Source organism: Manihot esculenta, chromosome 11 (assembly GCF_001659605.2).
Source record: "Manihot esculenta cultivar AM560-2 chromosome 11, M.esculenta_v8, whole genome shotgun sequence".
In the NCBI taxonomy this organism is placed as follows: Eukaryota; Viridiplantae; Streptophyta; class Magnoliopsida; order Malpighiales; family Euphorbiaceae; genus Manihot; species Manihot esculenta.
Window position 1 is genome coordinate 31,627,789 of NC_035171.2, and position 23,415 is coordinate 31,651,203.

Consider the following 23,415-nt stretch of genomic DNA (forward strand, 5'->3'; position numbering starts at 1 on the left):
CCTCGGCCCCTCCAACATACTTCCCTCCTAAGAAAACTGCAGGTAACCTAACTTTTTTGGACACAGTAGAGTGGCTGAGATCACCAAGTACGTCTTAGGGAGGTGTGAGCCCTACTTGGTGATCTCAGCCACTCTAGCCACATTATATAGAGAGAGAGAGAATGGAAGAGACATGAGACTAGTTAGGGTTACAAAGTAGGACTGGACCGGGCCTTTGGTGCTATTAAAGAAAGGGATTCTATAACTTTAACAATAGAGTGTCTGATCAAATTCTTGATTCATCATTGGTTTAAATCTTCGGAGGTCTTTAAAAATATTAGATATTCTCAATATTTATTCTAAATTTGAATTTAGTAAGAAGGAAAGTAATTATATATAAAGTCAAGTTTGCTTGGAAAAATTTGAAGTTATGGTAATTAATTATTTATGAGTTTTTAATATTAATATTTGCAAAAAAGATGTCAGCCAATTGGGAAAAAATGACAATGCAGTATATGGTAATATTTTTAATTCCTTGGTTTCGAGGATGTTCAGAGATATGAAATATTTATTCTAAATTTGGATTTAGTAAGAAGGAAAGTAATTATATATATAGTCAAGTTTGCTTGGAAAAATTTAAAGTTATGGTAATTAATTATTTATGGGTTTTTAATATTAATATTTGCAAAAAAGATGGAGCAAATTAGGAAAAAATGGTAATGCAGCACATGTAATATTTTTAATTTCTTGATTTCGGGGATATTCACTAGTAGCCAGAGGGGTGCATTGAGATCTGCCAATCCCTAAATAATTTTTCTCAGCTAATGTGGAGAACTCCAATAAATTCTGTTTACGACTATAGAACTTAATTGTGCCATATGTATGAGCAAATGCATGTGCAGGAACAACTCAGAAATCATTATTGAAATTTTAATATCATTTCTAGAATAAAAGATGTCATAGGATCACAATGGTTTCTTCCCGCTACTTCCATCTTAGTAAGGAAAAAAATATTTTTTAGTGTATATGGTATAAGAAAACTAATTAATTTTTTAATGTTAAAAAATATATTAAAATATTTTTAATATTTTTTTAAAAAATAATAATTATTTTTTATTAATTTTAAGGTTAAATATTATAAAAGAATTTAAAATGTTATGAATATAAAAAATTAATTAATAAACTTTTTAAATATCTAAAATATTAATTAATAAATTTTTAAAATTATAAAAATTAAATAGTAAAATATTTAATGAATAAAATTAACCTAATCATTTACTAATAAATTTTTTAAAATATTTAAAATATTTTAATATATTTTTTAAAATTAAAATTTTTTATAAAAATTAAGTAATAATTTTTTCTTAATGCTTAATATTTTGATTTAGTGATTAAAAAAATAAATTATAAAAAATTATCTTTTATATTCAACTAATCACTAACATAACTACTATTCCCTACTAAATAAGGTGAATAATCAGTTAATAGTTTAATAAAACGGTTAATATTACAGAAAAAAGACTCTTATCATCAAATCTTATCCATATGCTTATATGAATAATCATCCGTCCTTAATAAGTGAGGCTACACCTAAAATTTTATTGAAAAATGAGAATTATCAGTATGGACTCACATTTAAAAATTAGAAAATGGGGAGCAAACAAAAGGAATTACATTCCCAATTGAGTCATGGTTCGGTTTTTATTTTGAATTTAAATAGTAATCTGTTAGGTTTTGAAGCAAAATTAAAATAAAATCAACATCAATTTATATCAGGCCCAAGCCCAGCCCATAAAAAAAAAAAAAAAAGAAAGAAAAAGAAAAGAGCTTTTAAGCTGTGGTTTCGGGAATGTCCCGAAACATTCCCGAAACCACAGTTTCTTCCCCCCCTTGCGAAACAGAGCTTCTGCTCTGGTTTTATAAAAAAAAAAAAAATTCCTCTTTTAAATCTAAATCTCTTCCTCCTCAACCCAATCAACCCATAAACTTCTAAGATCCTTCAGCTAGATCCTGATTAAACCTATATTCTGCTTAAAAATTCAATAATTTCTGCCAGAGGCTCCAAAATTTGGGTAGGTGAGTTTTATCCCTTTTATTCAATTTTACGATATAATTTATTTTCTTTACCTTTTAATAGTGATTTTTGTGATTTGAGGATAAAAATGGATTATGTTTTAGTTAGATCCAATCAATGGGGTTTTATATTTATTTTTGGACTTAATGATTTTTATAGGTTGATTTAAATAATATTTACAGCTTATTGAGTATTTTTGTTGAGTTTGGGTATTTTTGGGAGGACTAACTATGCCGAAATACTGCCGAAATTGTTTTAAAAAATATATATATATAAATGTATTTAAAATTTCGTATTTTTATATTATTGTTCTAGAGCATTTTTTTTTATTATTTGATATATTATTTTATTTTCTTTTTAATTCTAGGAGAGGATCCAGCTTCCAGGATAGATACTAGGGGTCCTCCTGCGACCTAAGTCTTTTGTCCTAAGTATTCTGGTGAGTGGATAAATATATAACATTGATATTTTTCTTAAATGTATTTATATGTGTATAGGTTATTTTGTTTATTTAAAATGGGAAAGGATAAAGTTACTTTATATTTCTTGAATCAATGACAATTCAATTTAAAGCACAGCTGAATAAATAGCCGATTACACTCTGTATATGCACCGAACAGATAACACCTTGATGACAGGTGATTTATTTTCAGCATGATATATATTTATACTGTCTTTGGGACAGCGCTTGATATACAGATAGCCTTTGGGGCGTATGTCAGGTGGTCACCTTTTGGGGGTAGCTCTGCACATGTGTATGACCAGTATTTTATTTGCTCTTGGGCCAAACTTGTCATTATAGAGCCTAAGATGCCAGCATTGCTCTCAGGCTGTTATTATGTTATTACACCTGAGATGCCAGCATTATCTGCAGGGAACATATTATGAGTGTATGCGGATTGTATTTTTCACAGTTTATGTTAAATTGATGGAATTAAATTATATTTATTCAGCTGACTTATTTTAGCTAAATATTTGGTACTATTAAGTACCTAAACTTATCTTTTCCCCTTTGTTATTTATTTATCCGCTCACTGAGTAGTTTGTACTCACCCCTTATATTTCTTTTAATCTTTCAGTTCCTTTTGGGTGATCCGCTCAGCAGTCCTCATTTCCTAGTTTGTCATTCCTTCCACATCGTCCACTCAGAGTTTAGAGGAGGTCGGACCAATCCTAGGCCTTTTGTCGTTTCTTTTTTGTACTTTTGATATATCATGTATAGATTGTACAGCCCAGTGAAGAATGTATTTTGTTTATTGTAAATATATGAGGGATTGACAGGTCCAACTATCAGTTTTTCTCTTATATGTTTTATAATTTGGAATTATAGCAGGTTACATGTTTTTATATGTATAAATATCAGGGGAAGTTCTGTCAGTTTTTCGGGTCATATCAGTCTCTACAGTTTGGGGATTGGGTGTGACAATTTTTGGTATCAGAGCTTAGGTTATAGATTCGTCGAGTTGGTATTTTTTTTTATTATATTCTAATCATTCTTTTCGTATTTCTTTTTCGTTTGTAGGACAATGCCGCCCAGAGTAGGTAATAGAAGTCGGGGCCGTGGTGTTCGTACAGCTAGATTAGCTGATATTGGTCGACCTCCTAGGGATCCTACGGTTGCACCTCCGCCTCTTGAAGGGGTGGCAGATCATGAGTTATCTGAGAGCCGAGAAGGACATGGAGAATCTGTCTCTCATGGTGTTGAATCAGGGGCATATCCGACTACACCATCGCCTTCCTCGGCACCTGCAGTTGCACCTCCTGTTGCACCTGCAGCTCCACCTTTTGTTCCACCTGTAGCACCAGCCCATCCTTTCCAGATAAATGCAGACTTGGGTGCTTTTGTGGCACAAGTAGTTACAGCAGCTGTTACAGCCAAACCTAGAGATCCGTGGGAGATAGTGGATCATGCTAGACGTTTGGGAGCTTATGATTTTGAGGGTTCCTCTGATGCTGACATTGCAGATAAATGGTTAAAGAAAATGCTAAAAGTGTTTGAATTAATGAAGTTGACTGATCCAGAGAAGGTGGAAAATGTACATGGTTTACTTCAGGGTAAGGCTGATGCTTGGTTTGATGGCATTCGTCGTAGACATGGAGTCAGACTGACTTGGGATCAATTTATACATGAATTTCGTCAGGAATATTTGTCAGAAAGTTACAGGAAAGGAAAACAGGATGCCTTTTTCAGGTTGTTTCAGGGAAGCCTCTCAATAAGAGAGTATGTTGACAAGTTTGAAGATCTTTATTGCTTTGTTTCAGATATATTGCCTTCTGAGGAAGCAAAATGTGACAGATTCAGACAGGGTCTACATGTTAATATCAGATCATCTCTAACCTGGTTCAGAGGTAATAACTTCAGAGAGTTGGTGGAAGCAGCTTTGAATGTTGAAAAAGTTAAGCAAGAAGAGAAAGAGTATGAACAGAAGATAAGTAGAAAGCATTTGCAGGGCTCACAGGGGTTTAGAGAAAGACCAACTAAGAGAGGGAGCAGTTCATTTCAGTCGCAAGCTGGATACAGTGGTAGTGGTAGAGGTTCCTTTGTTAACACAGAGCAACAGGTTGCTCGACCCCAGTCCAGTCAGAGCTCAGTAGCACAACCAGCGGGTAGTTCCTTTGGGGCACAGAAACGTGGACAAGGTCAAGGATATGATTCTGGGTTTGAACAAAGGAAGAGACATGTTCCTCAATGTGCCACCTGCGGTAAACATCATGCTGGGGAGTGCAGAAAGTTCGATAGGGGTTGTTTTGAATGTGGTTCTTCGGGCCATTTTAAGAGAGATTGTCCATTGCTGATAGCCAGAGACAGTGGTTCTCAGCAAGGATCAGTGGCGCCTCAGAATCTAAGGTATGGTGTGACACCATCACAGGGTGTACCTACAGCACAAGTTGGGCCTGGCACAAGCAGAGCCAGTGGAGCTACTTCATCTTCTCAGCCTAGACCAATGATGCAGCCTGGTAGACCTCGCACTCAGGCCAAAGTCTTTGCTATGACACAGCAGGAGGCACGAGCATCTCCAGAGGTGGTGACTGGTATGTTAACTATTTTCGATAAAGATGCACACATTCTTATAGATCCTGGTTCCACCCACTCTTTCGTATCTCAATCCTTCTCTAAGCATGCTGATAGAGAATTAAAACCTTTAGACTGTGGATTAGCTGTGAGTACTCCAGTTGGGGATTCTGTTGTATGTGAATATGTGTATAGGGATTGTGTTGTTAAGTTGGGCGACCATGAGTTGTTAGTGGATCTAATTCCTTTGTGTCTACAAGATCTGGATGTCATCCTAGGTATGGACTGGTTATCCCGTCATCATGCCACAATAGATTGCTTTGAGAAATCAGTGGTATTTAATAGTCCAGAAGGGTGTAAGTTCACTTTCTTTGGGGAGAGGCGTTTACTTCCTTCTTATGTGATTTCTGCCATGACTACTAGGAAGATGCTTCGGAAGGGTTGTCAAGCATACTTAGCCTATGTGGTGGACAGTAACCTAGAGGGACCTAAATTGGAAGATATACCAGTAGTAAGCAAGTTTCCTGATGTATTTCCTGAAGAGCTTCCTGGGTTGCCTCCAGATAGAGAGATTGAATTCTCTATTGATTTAAATCCAGGTACAGCTCCTATTTCTATGGCACCATACAGAATGGCCCCAGTAGAATTGAAGGAGTTAAAAGCACAATTGCAGGAGCTACTTGATAAAGGTTTCATAAGACCCAGTGTTTCACCTTAGGGAGCCCCTGTGCTATTTGTGAAGAAGAAGGATGGTTCCTTAAGGTTGTGTATTGACTACAGACAATTGAATCGAGTCACAGTGCGAAATAAGTACCCTTTACCCCGCATTGATGATCTTTTTGATCAGCTTCAAGGTGCTAAAGTATTCTCTAAGATTGATTTGCGGTCTGGGTATCACCAATTGAAGATCAAGGAGTTTGAAATACCTAAGACAGCCTTCAGAACTCGTTATGGGCATTATGAGTTCCTCGTTATGCCTTTCGGGTTAACTAATGCACCCGCTGCTTTTATGGATCTCATGAATAGGGTGTTCAAGCCCTACTTGGATAGCTTTGTTATTGTGTTTATTGATGACATTTTAGTATATTCCCGTAGCAAGGAAGAGCATGAGAAGCATTTACGGATAGTATTGCAGATTTTGAGAGATAAACAACTATATGCTAAATTGAGCAAATGTGAGTTTTGGCTTGATCGGGTGGTTTTCTTGGGACATGTTATCTCAGCAGATGGAGTTTTGGTTGATCCTAAGAAGATTGAAGCAGTAGTCAATTGGGATCCTCCAACTAATGTTACAGAGGTTAGAAGTTTTCTGGGCTTAGCAGGGTATTATCGTCGTTTTGTTCAGGATTTCTCCATCATTGCAGCACCATTGACTAAACTCCTTCGGAAGAATGCAAAGTTTGAATGGACAGATGAATGTCAAGAGAGTTTCGAGAAGCTTAAAACATGTCTCACATCAGCCCCAGTTCTTACCTTACCCTCAGGTACAGATGGATTTGTGGTGTATAGTGATGCTTCTCACAAGGGTTTAGGCTGTGTACTCATGCAACATGGGAAGGTGATAGCTTATGCTTCTAGACAGCTTAGACCACATGAATTAAGTTATCCCACCCATGATCTGGAATTAGCTGCAGTTGTGTTTGCATTAAAGACATGGAGGCATTATCTTTATGGCGTGACTTGTCAGATTTTTACAGATCACAAGAGTTTGAAGTATCTTCTCACACAGAAGGAGTTGAATTTAAGGCAGAGACGGTGGATTGAGTTACTTAAGGACTACGACTGTACCATTGAATATCATCCAGGTAAAGCTAATGTGGTAGCTGATGCCCTTAGTCGCAAGTCCTTTAGTAATTTGGCTTATCTCAAAACAGTTTGGCTTCCTTTGTTACTAGAGATCAGATCCTTAAGGGTAGAACTAGCAGTGGATGATGCAGGAGCATTGTTAGCAACTCTCAAAGTTCGACCAGTTTTGATAGAAAGAGTCAGAGAAGCCCAAAATCAGGATGAGCAGTTGAGTAAGATCCAGAATGAAGTAAGAGATGGCACTCGTACCGACTTTTCTCTAAGGGAGGATGGAACTTTAATGTTTGGTGATAGACTATGTGTACCCAGAGTGGAAAGCTTGAAGAGAGAAATTATGGAGGAAGCCCATTGTTCTGCTTACTCTATGCATCCAGGCAGTACAAAAATGTATAGAGATCTTAAGGAAAATTATTGGTGGCCAGGTATGAAGAAAGAAATAGCTGACTTTGTGTACACATGCTTAGTTTGCCAACAGATTAAAGCAGAACATCAACATCCAACAGGAAAGCTGCAACCGCTCCCTATTCCGGAATGGAAGTGGGAACACATTACTATGGATTTTGTTTCTGGGCTACCTCGTACTTCGCGTGGACATAATGCAGTATGGGTGATAGTTGATAGGTTAACCAAGTCAGCACACTTTTTGCCTGTCAGGATGGATTACTCTTTAGACAAGTTAGCAGAGATCTATGTCAGTGAGATTGTAAGACTTCATGGTGCTCCAGTTTCTATTGTTTCAGATAGAGATCCAAGATTCACTTCTCGTTTTTGGCCTAGCTTGCAAAATGCTTTAGGCACCAAGTTGAAGTTTAGTACTTCCTTTCACCCTCAGACTGATGGTCAATCAGAAAGAACGATTCAGACCTTGGAGGATATGCTGAGAGCTTGTGTGATGGAGTTTAAAGGAAGTTGGGATAGGTATGTGCATTTAATGGAGTTCTCTTATAACAATAGTTATCATTCGAGTATCGGCATGGCTCCTTACGAAGCTTTGTATGGGAGAAGATGCAGAACGCCATTGTGTTGGAATGAGGTAGGGGAAAGACAATTAGAAGGTCCAGAACTAGTACAACACACTACAGATAAAATTCAGATGATCAGAAGTAGGTTAAAAGCAGCACAAGATAGACAGAAGAGTTATGCAGATTTGAAGAGAAGGGATATTGAATATAATGTTGGCGACAAGGTATTTCTGAAGATCTCTCCTTGGAAAGGGGTTGTACGTTTTGGCAAACGTGGAAAATTGAGTCCGCGATTCATAGGACCGTATGAGATTTTAGAGAGAATCGGACCAGTTGCTTATCGTTTAGCACTACCTCCAGAGCTATCTCAGATTCATGATGTCTTTCATGTATCTATGTTAAGAAGATACATAAGTGATCCTTCCCATATCCTCCAGAAACAACCTATCGAGTTGAGAGAAGATTTAACATATGAAGAAGAGCCAGTAGAGATCATTGCCAGAGAAGAGAAGGTTTTAAGGAGCAAGATAATACCCCTGGTTAAAGTTCGATGGAGTAATCATTCTGCTAAAGAAGCTACCTGGGAAAAAGAAGAGAATATGCGAATTCAATTCCCACATTTATTCCCTTCACCAGGTATGTAAACTTTCGAGGACGAAATTTCTTTTAGGAGGAGAGAATTATCAGGCCCAAGCCTAGCCCATAAAAAAATAAAAAAATAAAAAAAAAAAGAAAAAGAAAAGAGCTTTTAAGCTGTGGTTTCGGGAATGTCCCGAAACATTCCCGAAACCACAGTTTCTTCCCCCCCTTGCGAAACAGAGCTTCTGCTCTGGTTTGATAAAAAAAAAAAAATTCCTCTTTTAAATCTAAATCTCTTCCTCCTCAACCCAATCAACCCATAAACTTCTAAGATCCTTCAGCTAGATCCTGATTAAACCTATATTCTGCTTAAAAATTCAATAATTTCTGCCAGAGGCTCCAAAATTTGGGTAGGTGAGTTTTATCGCTTTTATTCAATTTTACGATATAATTTATTTTCTTTACCTTTTAATAGTGATTTTTGTGATTTGAGGATAAAAATGGATTATGTTTTAGTTAGATCCAATCAATGGGGTTTTATATTTATTTTTGGACTTAATGATTTTTATAGGTTGATTTAAATAATATTTACAGCTTATTGAGTATTTTTGTTGAGTTTGGGTATTTTTGGGAGGACTAACTATGCCGAAATATTGCCGAAATTGTTTTAAAATATATATATATATAAATGTATTTAAAATTTCGTATTTTTATATTATTGTTCTAGAGCATTTTTTATTATTATTTGATATATTATTTTATTTTCTTTTTAATTCTAGGAGAGGATCCAGCTTCCAGGATAGATACTAGGGGTCCTCCTGCGACCTAAGTCTTTTGTCCTAAGTATTCTGGTGAGTGGATAAATATATAACATTGATATTTTTCTTAAATGTATTTATATGTGTATAGGTTATTTTGTTTATTTAAAATGGGAAAGGATAAAGTTACTTTATATTTCTTGAATCAATGACAATTCAATTTAAAGCACAGCTGAATAAATAGCCGATTACACTCTGTATATGCACCGAACAGATAACACCTTAATGACAGGTGATTTATTTTCAGCATGATATATATTTATACTGTCTTTGGGACAGCGCTTGATATACAGATAGCCTTTGGGGCGTATGTCAGGTGGTCACCCTTTGGGGGTAGCTCTGCACATGTGTATGACCAGTATTTTATTTGCTCTTGGGCCAAACTTGTCATTATAGAGCCTAAGATGCCAGCATTGCTCTCAGGCTGTTATTATGTTATTACACCTGAGATGCCAGCATTATCTGCAGGGAACATATTATGAGTGTATGCGGATTGTATTTTTCACAGTTTATGTTAAATTGATGGAATTAAATTATATTTATTCAGCTGACTTATTTTAGCTAAATATTTGGTACTATTAAGTACCTAAACTTATCTTTTCCCCTTTGTTATTTATTTATCCGCTCACTGAGTAGTTTGTACTCACCCCTTATATTTCTTTTAATCTTTCAGTTCCTTTTGGGTGATCCGCTCAGCAGTCCTCATTTCCTAGTTTGTCATTCCTTCCACATCGTCCACTCAGAGTTTAGAGGAGGTCGGACCAATCCTAGGCCTTTTGTCGTTTCTTTTTTGTACTTTTGATATATCATGTATAGATTGTACAGCCCAGTGAAGAATGTATTTTGTTTATTGTAAATATATGAGGGATTGACAGGTCCAACTATCAGTTTTTCTCTTATATGTTTTATAATTTGGAATTATAGCAGGTTACATGTTTTTATATGTATAAATATCAGGGGAAGTTCTGTCAGTTTTTCGGGTCATATCAGTCTCTACAGTTTGGGGATTGGGTGTGACAATTTAATTAAGTTGTTTTATTTTTCTTTAAATCAAATTAAAATTTGATGTATGTCACTTTTTTTTGCATGAAATCGTTGAATTGAAATCAATATTTAAGAATTTTAGAATATGGGCGTAAATCTCTAATTTCATCTTTCACGTTGACCTTAAATTGACCACCATGTATTACATTATTTATTTAAATTGAGTAGTAGCTTTTTATGATACAATATTTAAATTTATCTCGTACTTTTTTTAATGTTGTTTGTTATAAAATTGACAAAATAAAATAAGATAGAGTTTAATTTTTAAAATTTAATAAATGCTCACCTGAAAACATTCTACATATTAGTATATTGACTAATATTATTATTAATAAAATATTGTTTACTATAAAATTGACGAAAATGTTTTTTATAAACTAATAAATCAATAAATTGAGTTATTTTTAACTACATTTGATGGGAAGTATATATTTGGATCCAATTTATTATAGATTAATAAATTTTTAAAATTATAAATAATAAATTATATTATAAAATAATAAATAAAATTCACTTTAATATCTTTTTTTTTTTTTTTTGAAATAGGAGTTGGGGGAGTAGAACCTTAGACCTCTCAAGTCTATTAGGATGCATTTTCCACCAAGCTAAGCCTTGGAGTGCCTTTAATATCTATTAACTTCATAATAAATCTAATTCACTTAAAAATTTATCCTTTTAATTTTTCCATTTTGATTCAACTTGTGCACCACTAATCTATCCAAACCGGATTTTGATGAGTCAACTTTTAAAACTAAAATGGTTTTTAATAAATATATTTAAAACTAAATTTATGAGAGAAACATTTACAAACATCAATAAAATGTGTAATATAACTATTTTATATTTAATTTAATTATTTATTTTTAAAGTATAAACAATGATGTGATTTAACAAATGATATAAAATGAATTTCATTGTTCATCTCTCTAAAATAATAATGAAAGAACATTCACGAAAAACCACCCTATGCAAAATCGGTTAATATTTTTAATAATTGAACTCGTTCAAATACGATGAAAATTTATATTAAATTATTTAAATTCATTCTAAAATAAATTATTATGACTCAAACTAATACTATATTTATATAATTTTAATTAATAATTTATAAATAAAATTTTTTAATTAATAATTTTAATTTTAAAACTTAATATTTCATAAAATATTTATAATATAATTTTAAATGAAAACATATAAAAATTTATAAATATTATTATAAAATATATATTTTAATTAAATTAATTATTTATATAAATAAATTTAGATAATGATTATTCAATATGAAAAATCCAAATCCAAGCAAGTCTACCATGAATTTAAATCAAAACTATTTTAAATCTAATTATATATTTTATTCAAATTCATTGTAATAAAATTTCATCAAATTAAATATTCAAAAATATTTTATTTATTCAAATCTCTAATTTATATCGTTTCATAAGATATTTAGCTATCAATTGTATTAAAAAAATAAAAATAGTTAGGGAATATATTTTTTTAACTTATAAAAAAATTAATTATTATGTAATTATACTTTAATTCTTAATACATTAGGGACAAACCCAAATTGGCCACCCATGCATGAGTCCCACAGAATCACGTGCATGCATCGTCTCAAACACTAATATCTTTCCTCTTCATTAATCATCACAACATACAGGCCATTTCCCCATTTCTGACTTCTCTATCTCCATTAATGGAGAGGCCGCTCATCGAAGTATCAGACTCAGAGGTTCGTCTAGACTTTATGCTCAATTCCAAATGCCGAGCCAACGTCCGCCTCAGGTCTCTCTCCGCCACTACCCCAATAGCATTCAAGGTCCAAACTTCATCGCCGCACAAGTTCCTGGTTAATCCACCAACTGGGCTTATCCCTCCTTCATCCTCTACCATCTTTCAAATCATACTCAGACCACAAACCCATCTCCCATCCTCTTTCCCTCGTTCTCCCTCCGACCGTTTCCTCCAAATTCATCCGATTTGACTAACCCCGATTCTCTCAACTCATGGTTCTCTTCCCTTCCTCTCTGGTCAACTCAAGATTTTAAGCTCAAGGTTGCCTTCGTCGGTCCATTTCTTCTCCGGCACGCTGTCAGCAGTGGGGATGTTAACTCTGTGAAGAATATAATAAAGAGGCAAAGGTCGATACTTTCTGAGTTGTCACCGAGAGAGGCTGAGTCGCTCCTTCGAGTTGCTACTGAGTTGGCTGACCCTGAGGGTATGGTGAACTTACTGCTTGAAGCTGGGTTGAAGATTGACGCACGGGCGAAAGCGGATGATGTGGGCTTTCATCAAATGGACGCAAAGTGGCAATCCAAAGGCTGGAGCGAGCTGCACGTGGCAATAGCATTTGATCGGACGGACGAAGTTTTGGATTCATTGGATAGTTTTGGGCCATTGGATTTGAGAGATAAAGAAGGAAGGACACCGTTGCATTTGGCGGCAGGTAGAGGGAATATCAAGTGCGCTAGGGTGTTGGTGGAATCCGGTGCAGATAAGGATGCTAAGAGCAAAGATGGCAGGACTGCACTGTATAGAGCAGCGGCAAATGGTGACCATAAGATGGTAGAGATGCTAATTGAGATGGGTTCTGACCCACAATCGCAGATAGTCATGGCCGTTCAGCTTTTGATGTTTCTCGGGACAAGGGACATGTAAGGATAGTCACAAACTAGAGAATCCAGCTTGAAATAATTCAGACTACATTATTAAGAACCTTTCTTTTTTAAGAACCTTTCTTTATTGACTTGATTATTCCAATTTCTGATGATGGAGACACTGGGTTTTGGTACAGAATAAAAAATGAAATAGTGTGCTGGAAGGCGTGTTGAGTTTCTATGATATTCAAAAGTAATTATACAACTAAAATTGTCAAGATTAACATGATTTCCTAAATAAACCTAACTTTTATTTTTAACAGTGGCCCACAAATTCAATTAACATGCCATAAATAGTATCAAAGGGACTTGTTAGAAAAATAATAAATAATAAATAAAAATCAACAAGTAAAGATTTACAAGTTTCACAAATAATTCATAAACCATCAAACACTTACTGCTAAGTATATAAACATCTGTGCCAAAAAAAAAAGTCTATAAACATCTAATCAAACAAATCCCATCAAATATAAGAACCCAAATAGGAAGGTCCCCACTTTCCTGTATTCTATTTTTTTCTAAAATAGAAAATAAGCAAAAGAAAAAACAGCTACTACTTCCATTCTAATATTATTTTATTTCTATATTTTCTATTGTGGATAGAGGGCTAAGTTGACATTCGCCGCCGGTTCACGGGATAACATAGGCCGCACTTAACCAGACCGTTTACATTGCACGATGTGCAGGTCGTAAACCCATGCTTCTCAGAGTAGATCTTATGGCTGCCATTGCACTGTGCGCAAAGAACATGTCTCAGCTCTCCACAAACATCACAGAAACTATTGTTTCCTACAAAGGGTAACCTACCAATCAGCTTACTCAACTCACCACTCTCATTCATCTCCTTGATCTCCTCGGCCCCACCAACATACTTTCCACCTAAGAAAACTGCAGGTAACCTAACCTTTTTAGAACATGTGATCATCTGTATCTCGTCGAGATACCCGGCATCCATGGACAAATCTCGCTCGTCAATTGGGATGCGAAATCCACGGAGGATTGATCTGACGGTTCTGCAATCTTCGAATGTTTTGCGGACAATGCCGAGGCTGGTAAAGTAGAGGATGATCTCGTGGTCATCCTGGTTAGGAGGTGGTGAAATTATGAATGTTTTAGAGTGGTTGCCGTGGTGGCCATGGAGTGGGGAGGCGCGGTGGAAAATGGAGGGTCTTCTGGGGGTTTGGGGTTGGGATTTAGATCCATTTTGTTCTTCTAAGAGAATGGCATTGATATCTTTGAAAGATGAGCAGGAGAAGTACCTTGGTGAAGGTGGCTCCTGCGGCTGTCTTGGGGAGGTGTGAGCCCTACTTGGTGATCTCAGCCACTCTAGCCACATTAGAGAGAGAGAGAGAGAGAATGGAAGAGACATGATACTAGTTAGGATTATAAAGTAGGACTGGACTAGGCCTTTGATGCTATGAAAGAAAAGGATTCTATAACTGTAACAATGGAGTGTCTGATCAAAAATCTTCGGAGGTCTTTAAAAATATTAGATATTCTTAATATTTATTCTAAATTTGGATTTAGTAAGAAGGAAAGTAATTATATATATAGTCAAGTTTGCTTGGAAAGATTTGAAGTTATGGTAATTAATTATTTATGGGTTTTTAATGTTAATATTTGCAAAAACGATTGATAGAGCATATTTTAGTCCATTTTATCATTATGTTCTTGATGTTTATTTACATCTTTTCTGCTTAATTTTGTGGGTTTAATTATGTTTTGCAGATATTAGGTGTAAAGAGACAATCTGGAGAAAATGCTCTTAAAACTGCCAAAAAGTGCCAAATAAGGAAAGTTTTCAGAAAAGGAAGGTTTTCAAATGAGGAAAGTGCAGAAGCAAAAGCAAACAAGGAAAACTCACTCAGAAGATTATTTGAAATTCAAATCGCAGATCTTTCTTTCCTTGTTCAAAAATGTGCACACACTGCTGTAGTTATATCTTCTTATTTAGGCAGCAAGATCTCAAAGAGATACTCTTCCTCTTCTGCATTCAATATTCAAATTTCAAAAGAGGCTCCACCTAAAAAGAAATGTATGGACAAGCATATCTTCCCCTTTGAAGATCAAAATTCGTGCATCCTTCCTATTCAGAAACAATATGCACGCTTTCCTCTTCTGAGAGCCATCTGCGCGCCACCTTCCTTTTCTGCAACAACTTGGGCAGCAAGTTGCACATGGGCAGCATCTTGGGCAGCCTCTACACTAATTAGGAAGTAAGGTCAGCATCTAAACTTATTTAGGAAGCACAATCTGCGCCTCTTTCCCTTTCTGAGACCAAACCGCGAGCACCAACTTCTTTCCGCAAAGCATTCGCGCGCAGCCTTCCTTCTGAAGCCGAAAAACGCGATTCTTTCCTTTTCAGACATAACTTGGGTAGAAAATACCTCTTGGGCAGTAAGTATGACCTAGGGCAACACTTTTCAACTATAAAAAGCCACATAAGGAGCCTCTACATGGTCCTTAAACCCTCCTTGGGAGACACCTACGAAATTCACATCTCTTCTTCTACCTTTCTTCTTTTATTTTATTTTTAGTTTTGTTTCAGCCATGAGAGGCTGAAATCTTTAATTCTAGTTGAGGATTGGTTGAAACTAAGGTTGTTTAATGGGTTGTGAGATCTGAACATAAATTATTGTCTTTGGTTTTGTTCAATATTTATGCAATTGATGCTTTAATTATATGATTACTTTGTTGTTTTGATCAAATTGGCCACTTGATTTTAATTGCAAAGTTAATTGATTGTTAGTTGGGATTATTTTTAGTCCGTAATTGCTGGAAATATTCTGACCTTAGAACACTTGGGATAAAACCCAAGAAAATTGCATGATCTAGCATTATCTCCATACGTTTGGGTAGCTAGGATTGGATCTCTCTATTTCTTTATGCAATTGACAATTGTTTTGATGCCTATGGCCCAAAGACGTTCCTTGGCAATTTGTTAATTAGTAATTAATTAGAGGACGTTCCCTAATTAATTTAATCATAAGGAGAGACATGGTGGTGAGAAGCGTCTTCCACCCCCATAACTAATCTATTGAACTAATCAAGATAATCTAAGTTTCAATGATCAACCCAAACAACCAAAGTGGATCCATATCTTCAACTAGGCTTTTCTCATATTGATTTCCTCTTTTATTTTAACTATTTGCTTTCTATTATTACTCTCATTATTAGTTACTACAATCAATCTCAAACCCCCCCATTTTACTTTTATTGCAATTTATTTTTATTCTGCTTCCAGTTTATCTCATTTGATCCCACTTTCAGTCTTTTATCTCATTTTTAATTTATTATTGTTTCAGTTCATTTTATTGGTCTTGTTGAGAAAAATAAATAGGTAATCAATTCTCTGTGGATTCGATCCTTTAACCACTATCTGCAGTTGTAAAATTGTTGATAACCAGGAAGGTTATTTTTGACCGGCTTCGACAACCGCGAGTCAACGATGGAGCCAATTTGGAAAAAATAGCAATGCAGCACATGATAATATTTTTAATTCCTTGGTTTCGGGGATGTTTACAGATGAAATAATTATTCTAAATTAGGATTTAGTAAGAAAGAAAGAAATTATATATATAGTCAAGTTTACTGGGAAAGGTTTGAAGTTATGGTAATTAATTATTTATGGGTTTTTAATATTAATATTTGCAAAAAAAGATGGAGTCAATCGGGAAAAAATGGCAATGCAGCACATGGTAATATTTTTAATTTCTTGGTTTCGGAATGTTCAGAGATGAAATATTTATTCTAAATTAAGATTTAATATGAAGGAAAATAATTATATATATAGTCAAGTTTGCTTGGAAAGATTTGAAGTTATGGTAATTAATTATTTATGGGTTTTTAATATTAATATTTGCAAAAATGATGGAGCCAATCGGGAAAAAATGGCAATGCAGCACATGGTAATATTTTTAATTTCTTGGTTTCGGGATGTTCAGAGATGAAATATTTATTCTAAATTAAGATTTAATATGAAGGAAAGTAATTATATATATAGTCAAGTTTGCTTGGAAAGATTTGAAGTTATGGTAATTAATTATTTATGGGTTTTTAATATTAATATTTGCAAAAAAAGATGGAGCCAATCGGGAAAAAAATGGCAATGCAGCACATGGTAATATTTTTAATTTCTTGGTTTCGGGATGTTCAGAGATGAAATATTTATTCTAAATTAAGATTTAATATGAAGGAAAGTAATTATATATATAGTCAAGTTTGCTTGGAAAGATTTGAAGTTATGGTAATTAATTATTTATGGGTTTTTAATATTAATATTTGCAAAAACGATGGAGCCAATCGGGAAAAAATGGCAATGCAGCACATGGTAATATTTTTAATTTCTTGGTTTCAAGATGTTCAGAGATGAAATATTTATTCTAAATTAAGATTTAATATGAAGGAAAGTAATTATATATATAGTCAAGTTTGCTTGGAAAGATTTGAAGTTATGGTAATTAATTATTTATGGGTTTTTAATATTAATATTTGCAAAAACGATGGAGCCAATCGGGAAAAAATGGCAATGCAGCACATGGTAATATTTTTAATTTCTTGGTTTCGGGATGTTCAGAGATGAAATATTTATTCTAAATTAAGATTTAATATGAAGGAAAGTAATTATATATATAGTCAAGTGTGCTTGGAAAGATTTGAAGTTATGGTAATTAATTATTTATGGGTTTTTAATATTAATATTTGTAAAAACGATGGAGCCAATTGGGAAAAAATAGCAATGCAGCACATGGTAATATTTTTAATTCCTTGGTTTCGGGGATGTTCAGAGATGAAATATTTATTATAAATTAGGATTTAGTAAGAAAGAAAGTAATTATATATATAGTCAAGTTTACTTGGAAAGATTTGAAGTTATGGTAATTAATTATTTATGGTTTTTAATATTAATATTTGCAAAAAAAGATGGAGCCAATCGGAAAAAAATGGCAATGCAGCACATGGTAATATTTTTAATTTCTTGGTTTCAGGATGTTCTGAGATGGAATATTTATTCTAAATTAAGATTTAATATGAAGGAAAGTAATTATATATATAGTCTAGTTTACTTGAAAAGATTTGAAGTTATGGTAATTAATTATTTATGGGTTTTTAATATTAATATTTGCAAAAAAAGATAGAGGCAATCGGGAAATAATGGCAATCCAGTAAATGGTAATATTTTTAATTTCTTTAGTTTCGAAATATTCAGAGATGAAATATTTATTCTAAATTAAGATTTAATATGAAGGAAAGTAATTATATATATAATCAAGTTTTCTTGGAAAAATTTGAAGTTATGATAATTAATTATTTATGGATTTTTAATATTAATATTTAAAAAAAAATGGAGTCAATTGGAAAAAAAAATGGCAATGCAGTGCATGGTAATATTTTTAATTGCTTAATTTCGGGGAATGTCTTTCCTCTTTATCAATCATCACAACATAAAGGCCATTTCCCCATTTGTGACTTCTCTATCTCCATTAATGGAGAGGCCGCTTATCGTAGTATCAGACTCAGAGGTTCGTCTAGACTTTATGCTCAATTCCAAATGCCGAGCCAACGTCCGCCTCAGGTCTCTTTCCGCCACTACCCCAATAGCATTCAAGGTCCAAACTTCATCGCCGCACAAGTTCCTTGTTAATCCACCAACTGGGCTTATCCCTCCTTCATCCTCTACCATCTTTCAAATCATACTCAGACCACAAACCCATCTCCCATCCTCTTTGCCTCGTTCTCCCTTCGACCGTTTCCTCCCAATTCATCCGATTTGACTAACCCCGATTCTCTCAACTCATGGTTCTCTTCCCTTCCTCTCTGGTCAACTCAAGATTTTAAGCTCAAGGTTGCCTGTTGGAAAGCTAATTGCATAACCCTGTTGGAAAAAGGAAAAAAATGTAAAAGATTGTTTAGAATATCATGAAGATAAAAGAGAAAGAAACAAAAAAAAAACATCTTGAAATGCGCACATATCATGTTACTGACATGGAGTTTCATTCTGTCAGAGTTAGGAGGGTATGAGAGTAGGTTGGATCTTCATATGATCTCCAGAAGTGAAGTTTGGTTGTGTCTCCTCAAAGCTATCATAGATAATACACAAATCAACACGTTCAAACAATTTGATGTTCTTGGCATTAGCTGAGAGAACAACAATGGTTAGCTTAACGGAAAAGTTGAGACTGTTAACCTAGATGATACTGAAAATTGCAATTTAACTTCAACAAATGTGAGATAAAAGGGACTGAACATCACCATAGAGGAGTTTCACTTTCCGTTCATAAACGATAACAATTTCACCTGAGAAGAGAAAAGAAAACATTCTAGTCAGTGATCTCCAATCAGAAATCGATTACAAAATAGATTGTAAAAAAGGATATTAGAATGCCAGAGAGCCTAAGCGCCATTGGTACATAGGGATTCAAAATCTGTTCATTGTAAACAAACATGGAAACATTATACTCATTGCCCGAGATTGGAAACTCTGACTTCAGTCGGTCTGGCCTACTCGATTGGAGAAGGAGTTGAACACTAATGTATTATCTTACATAGTTAACTTTGATGAATTTTGAATCTAAGGGCTCAATTATGATTCTATGCCAGTGACCAGCAGTAATCATTTAGATTAATTGAATTTAATATAATTTATTCATCTCACTCTTTTAGTACATTAATTAATAAACATGCAATTCACTTATAATTTTGGTATACGATAAATTTAAATTTACTAATCTAATACTGCCAAAAAAAATCTTGTTAACTAATAACTACATGCTCATGGGTCACAAGCATGGATCATCGGATTCGGTTGGGCAATTACTGAAAGCTCATTTAATTTATTTGGGCCGGGTCAATTTCAATGGGCAATTTCCACCGGGCCGAACCTAGATAGTAAAAAGTAGATTGTCGTTTGAGCATTACTTTCAATACGTCGAATAGAAATTGTTAAAAAAACATAATCATTATTTTTTTTAATCGTAAAATTTCCAAACAAATAAATATTTCCAAACTAATTTTCAATAGCATTTAAAATTATTTTTTGATGTGTCACTTGAAATAAATCATATATGAATTATAGTTTTACTTAAAATTATTTATTAAATTAAAAAGAATTAATTTTTCATTTTCAATTTAAAAATTGGTAAAAAAATAAATTAAGTTAAATTTTTACAAATTTCTTGATTTGAAACATGAAGTGAAAGGAAAAGGTTAAACTTATTTCAAACAAAATAAACAAGTCAATAAACATAAGTTCAACATTTTATGAAAATTCAACTGTTGTAAATTTATAAAATAATAAATAAGTAGGGGTGTAAACGAATCGAGTCGAGCCAAATTTTGAAGAGTTCAAGCTTGTTAGAATTCAAAACGCCATAAAGCAATGAAACCATGCAAGTTTGTTCACATTTACCGGTAGGAATTGAAGAGAAGAGAAATGAAGTAAAATATCCTCCTCCTCACAATATCCAAAAAGGTTGATAAAATTCTTGTGATTCACTTTTGATAATGTCTCAATCTGAAAGAAAATATCTGAAGGAATTAGAAAACGAGGTTGCATCATAAGTCCTTATAGTTCAATGTGATTAGCTCATAAAGTACCTTCTTCCTAAATTGAACTTCCAAATGCTTAGGCCAATCCTTGGAAGATGTTACTGCAACTGAGGCCACGGCTATTTCAATGCCACTGGACAATGTTCCCTTGTACAGTGTACCAATTGGTGAAGAACCACTTACACTACTGAAATCTTCACAGCCTGCTTCAAGCTCAGATCTTTTTTAAGCTTCGATACACCTGAAATGCAAATCTTGAGTCATGCAAGTAGATAGCCAAAAAGGGTTGAACACGGACACACCATATGGAAGAAAGATGTGGAGCAGCTTACACTCTAGATGCACATGTAAAATGGTTTGAAGTTTGAAACCTCACACCCTGGTACAAAATATAACTTTTCCACTTGGGAAGAAGAATTACCAGTTACAAATGCTTTCTGAAGTTGCCCACTCAATCCTGTGGCCCAAGGTTTGACAGTAGCCTTGTTAATTTTATACACATAGAAGATGACAATGGACATGGCAAGTAGAGCACCCCCTATGGCACCAGCAATTATAGAAACATGTTTTTTTGATGAGGAAGGTTTTCTAGGATTATTAGAGGATGGAGGAGTTGGAACTAGAAGAGGATTTGAAGCAGAACCATTAGGTGAAGCAGAAGGGGGATTTGGTTCCAGTGGAGTTGGAAGAGAAACAACTGCAGGGGGAGAAGAGGGTGCCGGATTTGGTTCCGGTGGAGGAGATTGAATGGAGTTATTTACAGGGGGAGAAGGCAAAAGCGAAAATGGTGGGGCTACAGATCTAGGTGGAGCCTTTCCAGATTCAGAAGGTGCTTCTGGAACAGAGAAACGACTTCTTAAATATGGTGATTCATTCACTCGAGGGGCATTGGCCACTTGCAGCTGTCGCTTGTTAATTGCATTTTCAGTTTGCACAGCATTCCTGTAAAAAATATGGGGGACAAAGGCATAATGTAAGTATGTAACAGCATGGAACAACAAAGAAATAACACAAATACAGAGAAGGGGAAGGGAAGGGAGGGGGGGAATGCAAGACAGTTTCATTTCATGAAAACAATGAATTGTTTGTCACAGAGGGGCCATTCCTTTTCTCAACGTCCCCCATAAAGGAGAAATTCCATCAGATGGTTCACCAAAAGGTGCCCAAGAACCTAAAACAATGTTAGTGCCACTAAAATTGTCTCAGATTTACAGTAGACTACCAGAAAAATGTCTTATCTTGACCCATACGAGAATATTCAACTGACATACCGTAAGGCAGATCTTTCATTGTAAGATGGTCCTTTAGCTGCACTAGCTAGTTGGTTTTCATCTACTTGAAATTCAGAATGTGTTTCTAGTCGATGAATTTCAGGTGATAAATTGCTGAGAAGCCTGTTGTTGTCCAGGAGACTAAAACATATGCACAAAAAAAATGGAGTTCATATACTAATGGAAGCAAAAGATAATCTCAATGGAGGAAAAAAATTGTTCAACATTATCAACTTACAGGATTGTCAAAGAGAGACTACTGTCAAGGACGGGAGGGAGTGGCCCACTGAAGTTATTATTTCCAAAATCTAGCACCTCCAACTCCTTCAACTCTCCAATCCCTTCAGGAATGATGCCAGTAAAAGAATTGTTGTGCAAAATGCTGCAGCAGAACATTAAGCCATATGACCAAAGGCAAAAAAATTCTGAATCAAAGGACAGAAGGTAAATTTATGTTGCCTAGTTGATACTTACATAGACTTTATGCGAACAAGGTTTCTGAGGTCAGGTGCTAGTGTTCCTCCAAGATAAAGATCTTTCAAGTTCCTGAATATTACATATTTTTCTTTAGAATAAAATAGAGAGCTTATCAGCAAGTAGTATCACGTTTAAAATAACCATTAACTACAAAGAGAGTAACACTGATTTTCTTTTCAAGTTTTACTCAATCTGAGCTGATTCCATTAAGTTCTAATCAAAATAAACCGAACTTGGAAACCAAAGCACGAGTTAAGGATTCTGATTCAAGTTGCAAAGTTTACATATCACCAGGGAACCCAAAAGGTTCCCAGGCACAGCAGCACCTGATGTGATATAGTTTTGAAAAATGTTCTCACAATGCTGCAGACTGCAGCCAAAAGGGCAATCAACAGAACATGTAATCCATAGATCAAGCAGCATAAATTATAGTAATAGAGTTACTTTGATCTGATAGAGTCATCCAAAAAAGTAAACTGGAAACCAACGGATGACTTCTCAAAACTGCAAAGTAATAGCTAGAACACACTTTAAACTTGCCATCCAAAACCAAAAGGTTATGTATTTTTCATCGCTGACTCGCATGATTAGCTTCAGAAATTACAAATTTTATCAAAAAAATGCATCTCGAGCCTCAAAACTTTTCCCTTAAATTTTCCAGTATCAGAACAGAAAAGAAAACGAAAACAAAAGGCCAAAATTTTTCAGCAGAGAGAAAAGATACATACAATTCGACAACTTTGCCATCAGAGCACTCAACTCCAAACCAATAACACGGATTAACAACTCCATCCTCATCCTTCCAATTCTTCAACTCGTCGTACGGATCACTCACTATTCTTTCTCTAAACTTCAATAACGCTAAACCTGCAAACAGACCACCAAATTTCACCAACCATTCTTCTCCACTTTCCCAAGAAACAAACAGAAAACCATATGTAGCTATATACCTTCGTCGTTGAGCGACCAGCACAAAATAAAGTTCCGGTAGAGCAAAAAGAGAAGAAGAACTCTAAATCTGATGAATTTCCAGGAGCAAAAAGAGAAGAAAATAAACATCATAATCTTTATGAATATTTAAAATATTTTTCAAATTAAAAATATTATAAATAAAAATATTCTCTCCTAGCGTTATTATTTTTTAATTAAAATTTTAACGAGCTACCACAGAATATTTTTATTAATTA

At 34.6% G+C, this 23,415-nt stretch overlaps 1 protein-coding gene and 2 pseudogenes across 1 annotated transcript; 1 reads left to right on the forward strand and 2 right to left on the reverse strand.

The window, feature by feature from the left end:
- The first annotated feature begins 11,881 nt into the window (after window positions 1-11,881).
- Window positions 11,882-13,062, forward strand: LOC122725171 (annotated as a pseudogene).
- A 477-nt stretch (window positions 13,063-13,539) lies between these two features.
- LOC110608363 (uncharacterized protein At5g39865) lies at window positions 13,540-14,305 on the reverse strand. Its single transcript, XM_021747584.2, has one exon. The coding sequence runs from the start codon at window positions 14,299-14,301 to the stop codon at window positions 13,540-13,542; it is 762 nt and encodes a 253-aa protein (XP_021603276.1). The 5' UTR covers window positions 14,302-14,305.
- A 5,912-nt stretch (window positions 14,306-20,217) lies between these two features.
- On the reverse strand, window positions 20,218-23,290 carry LOC122725041 (annotated as a pseudogene).
- Window positions 23,291-23,415: the final 125 nt, after the last annotated feature.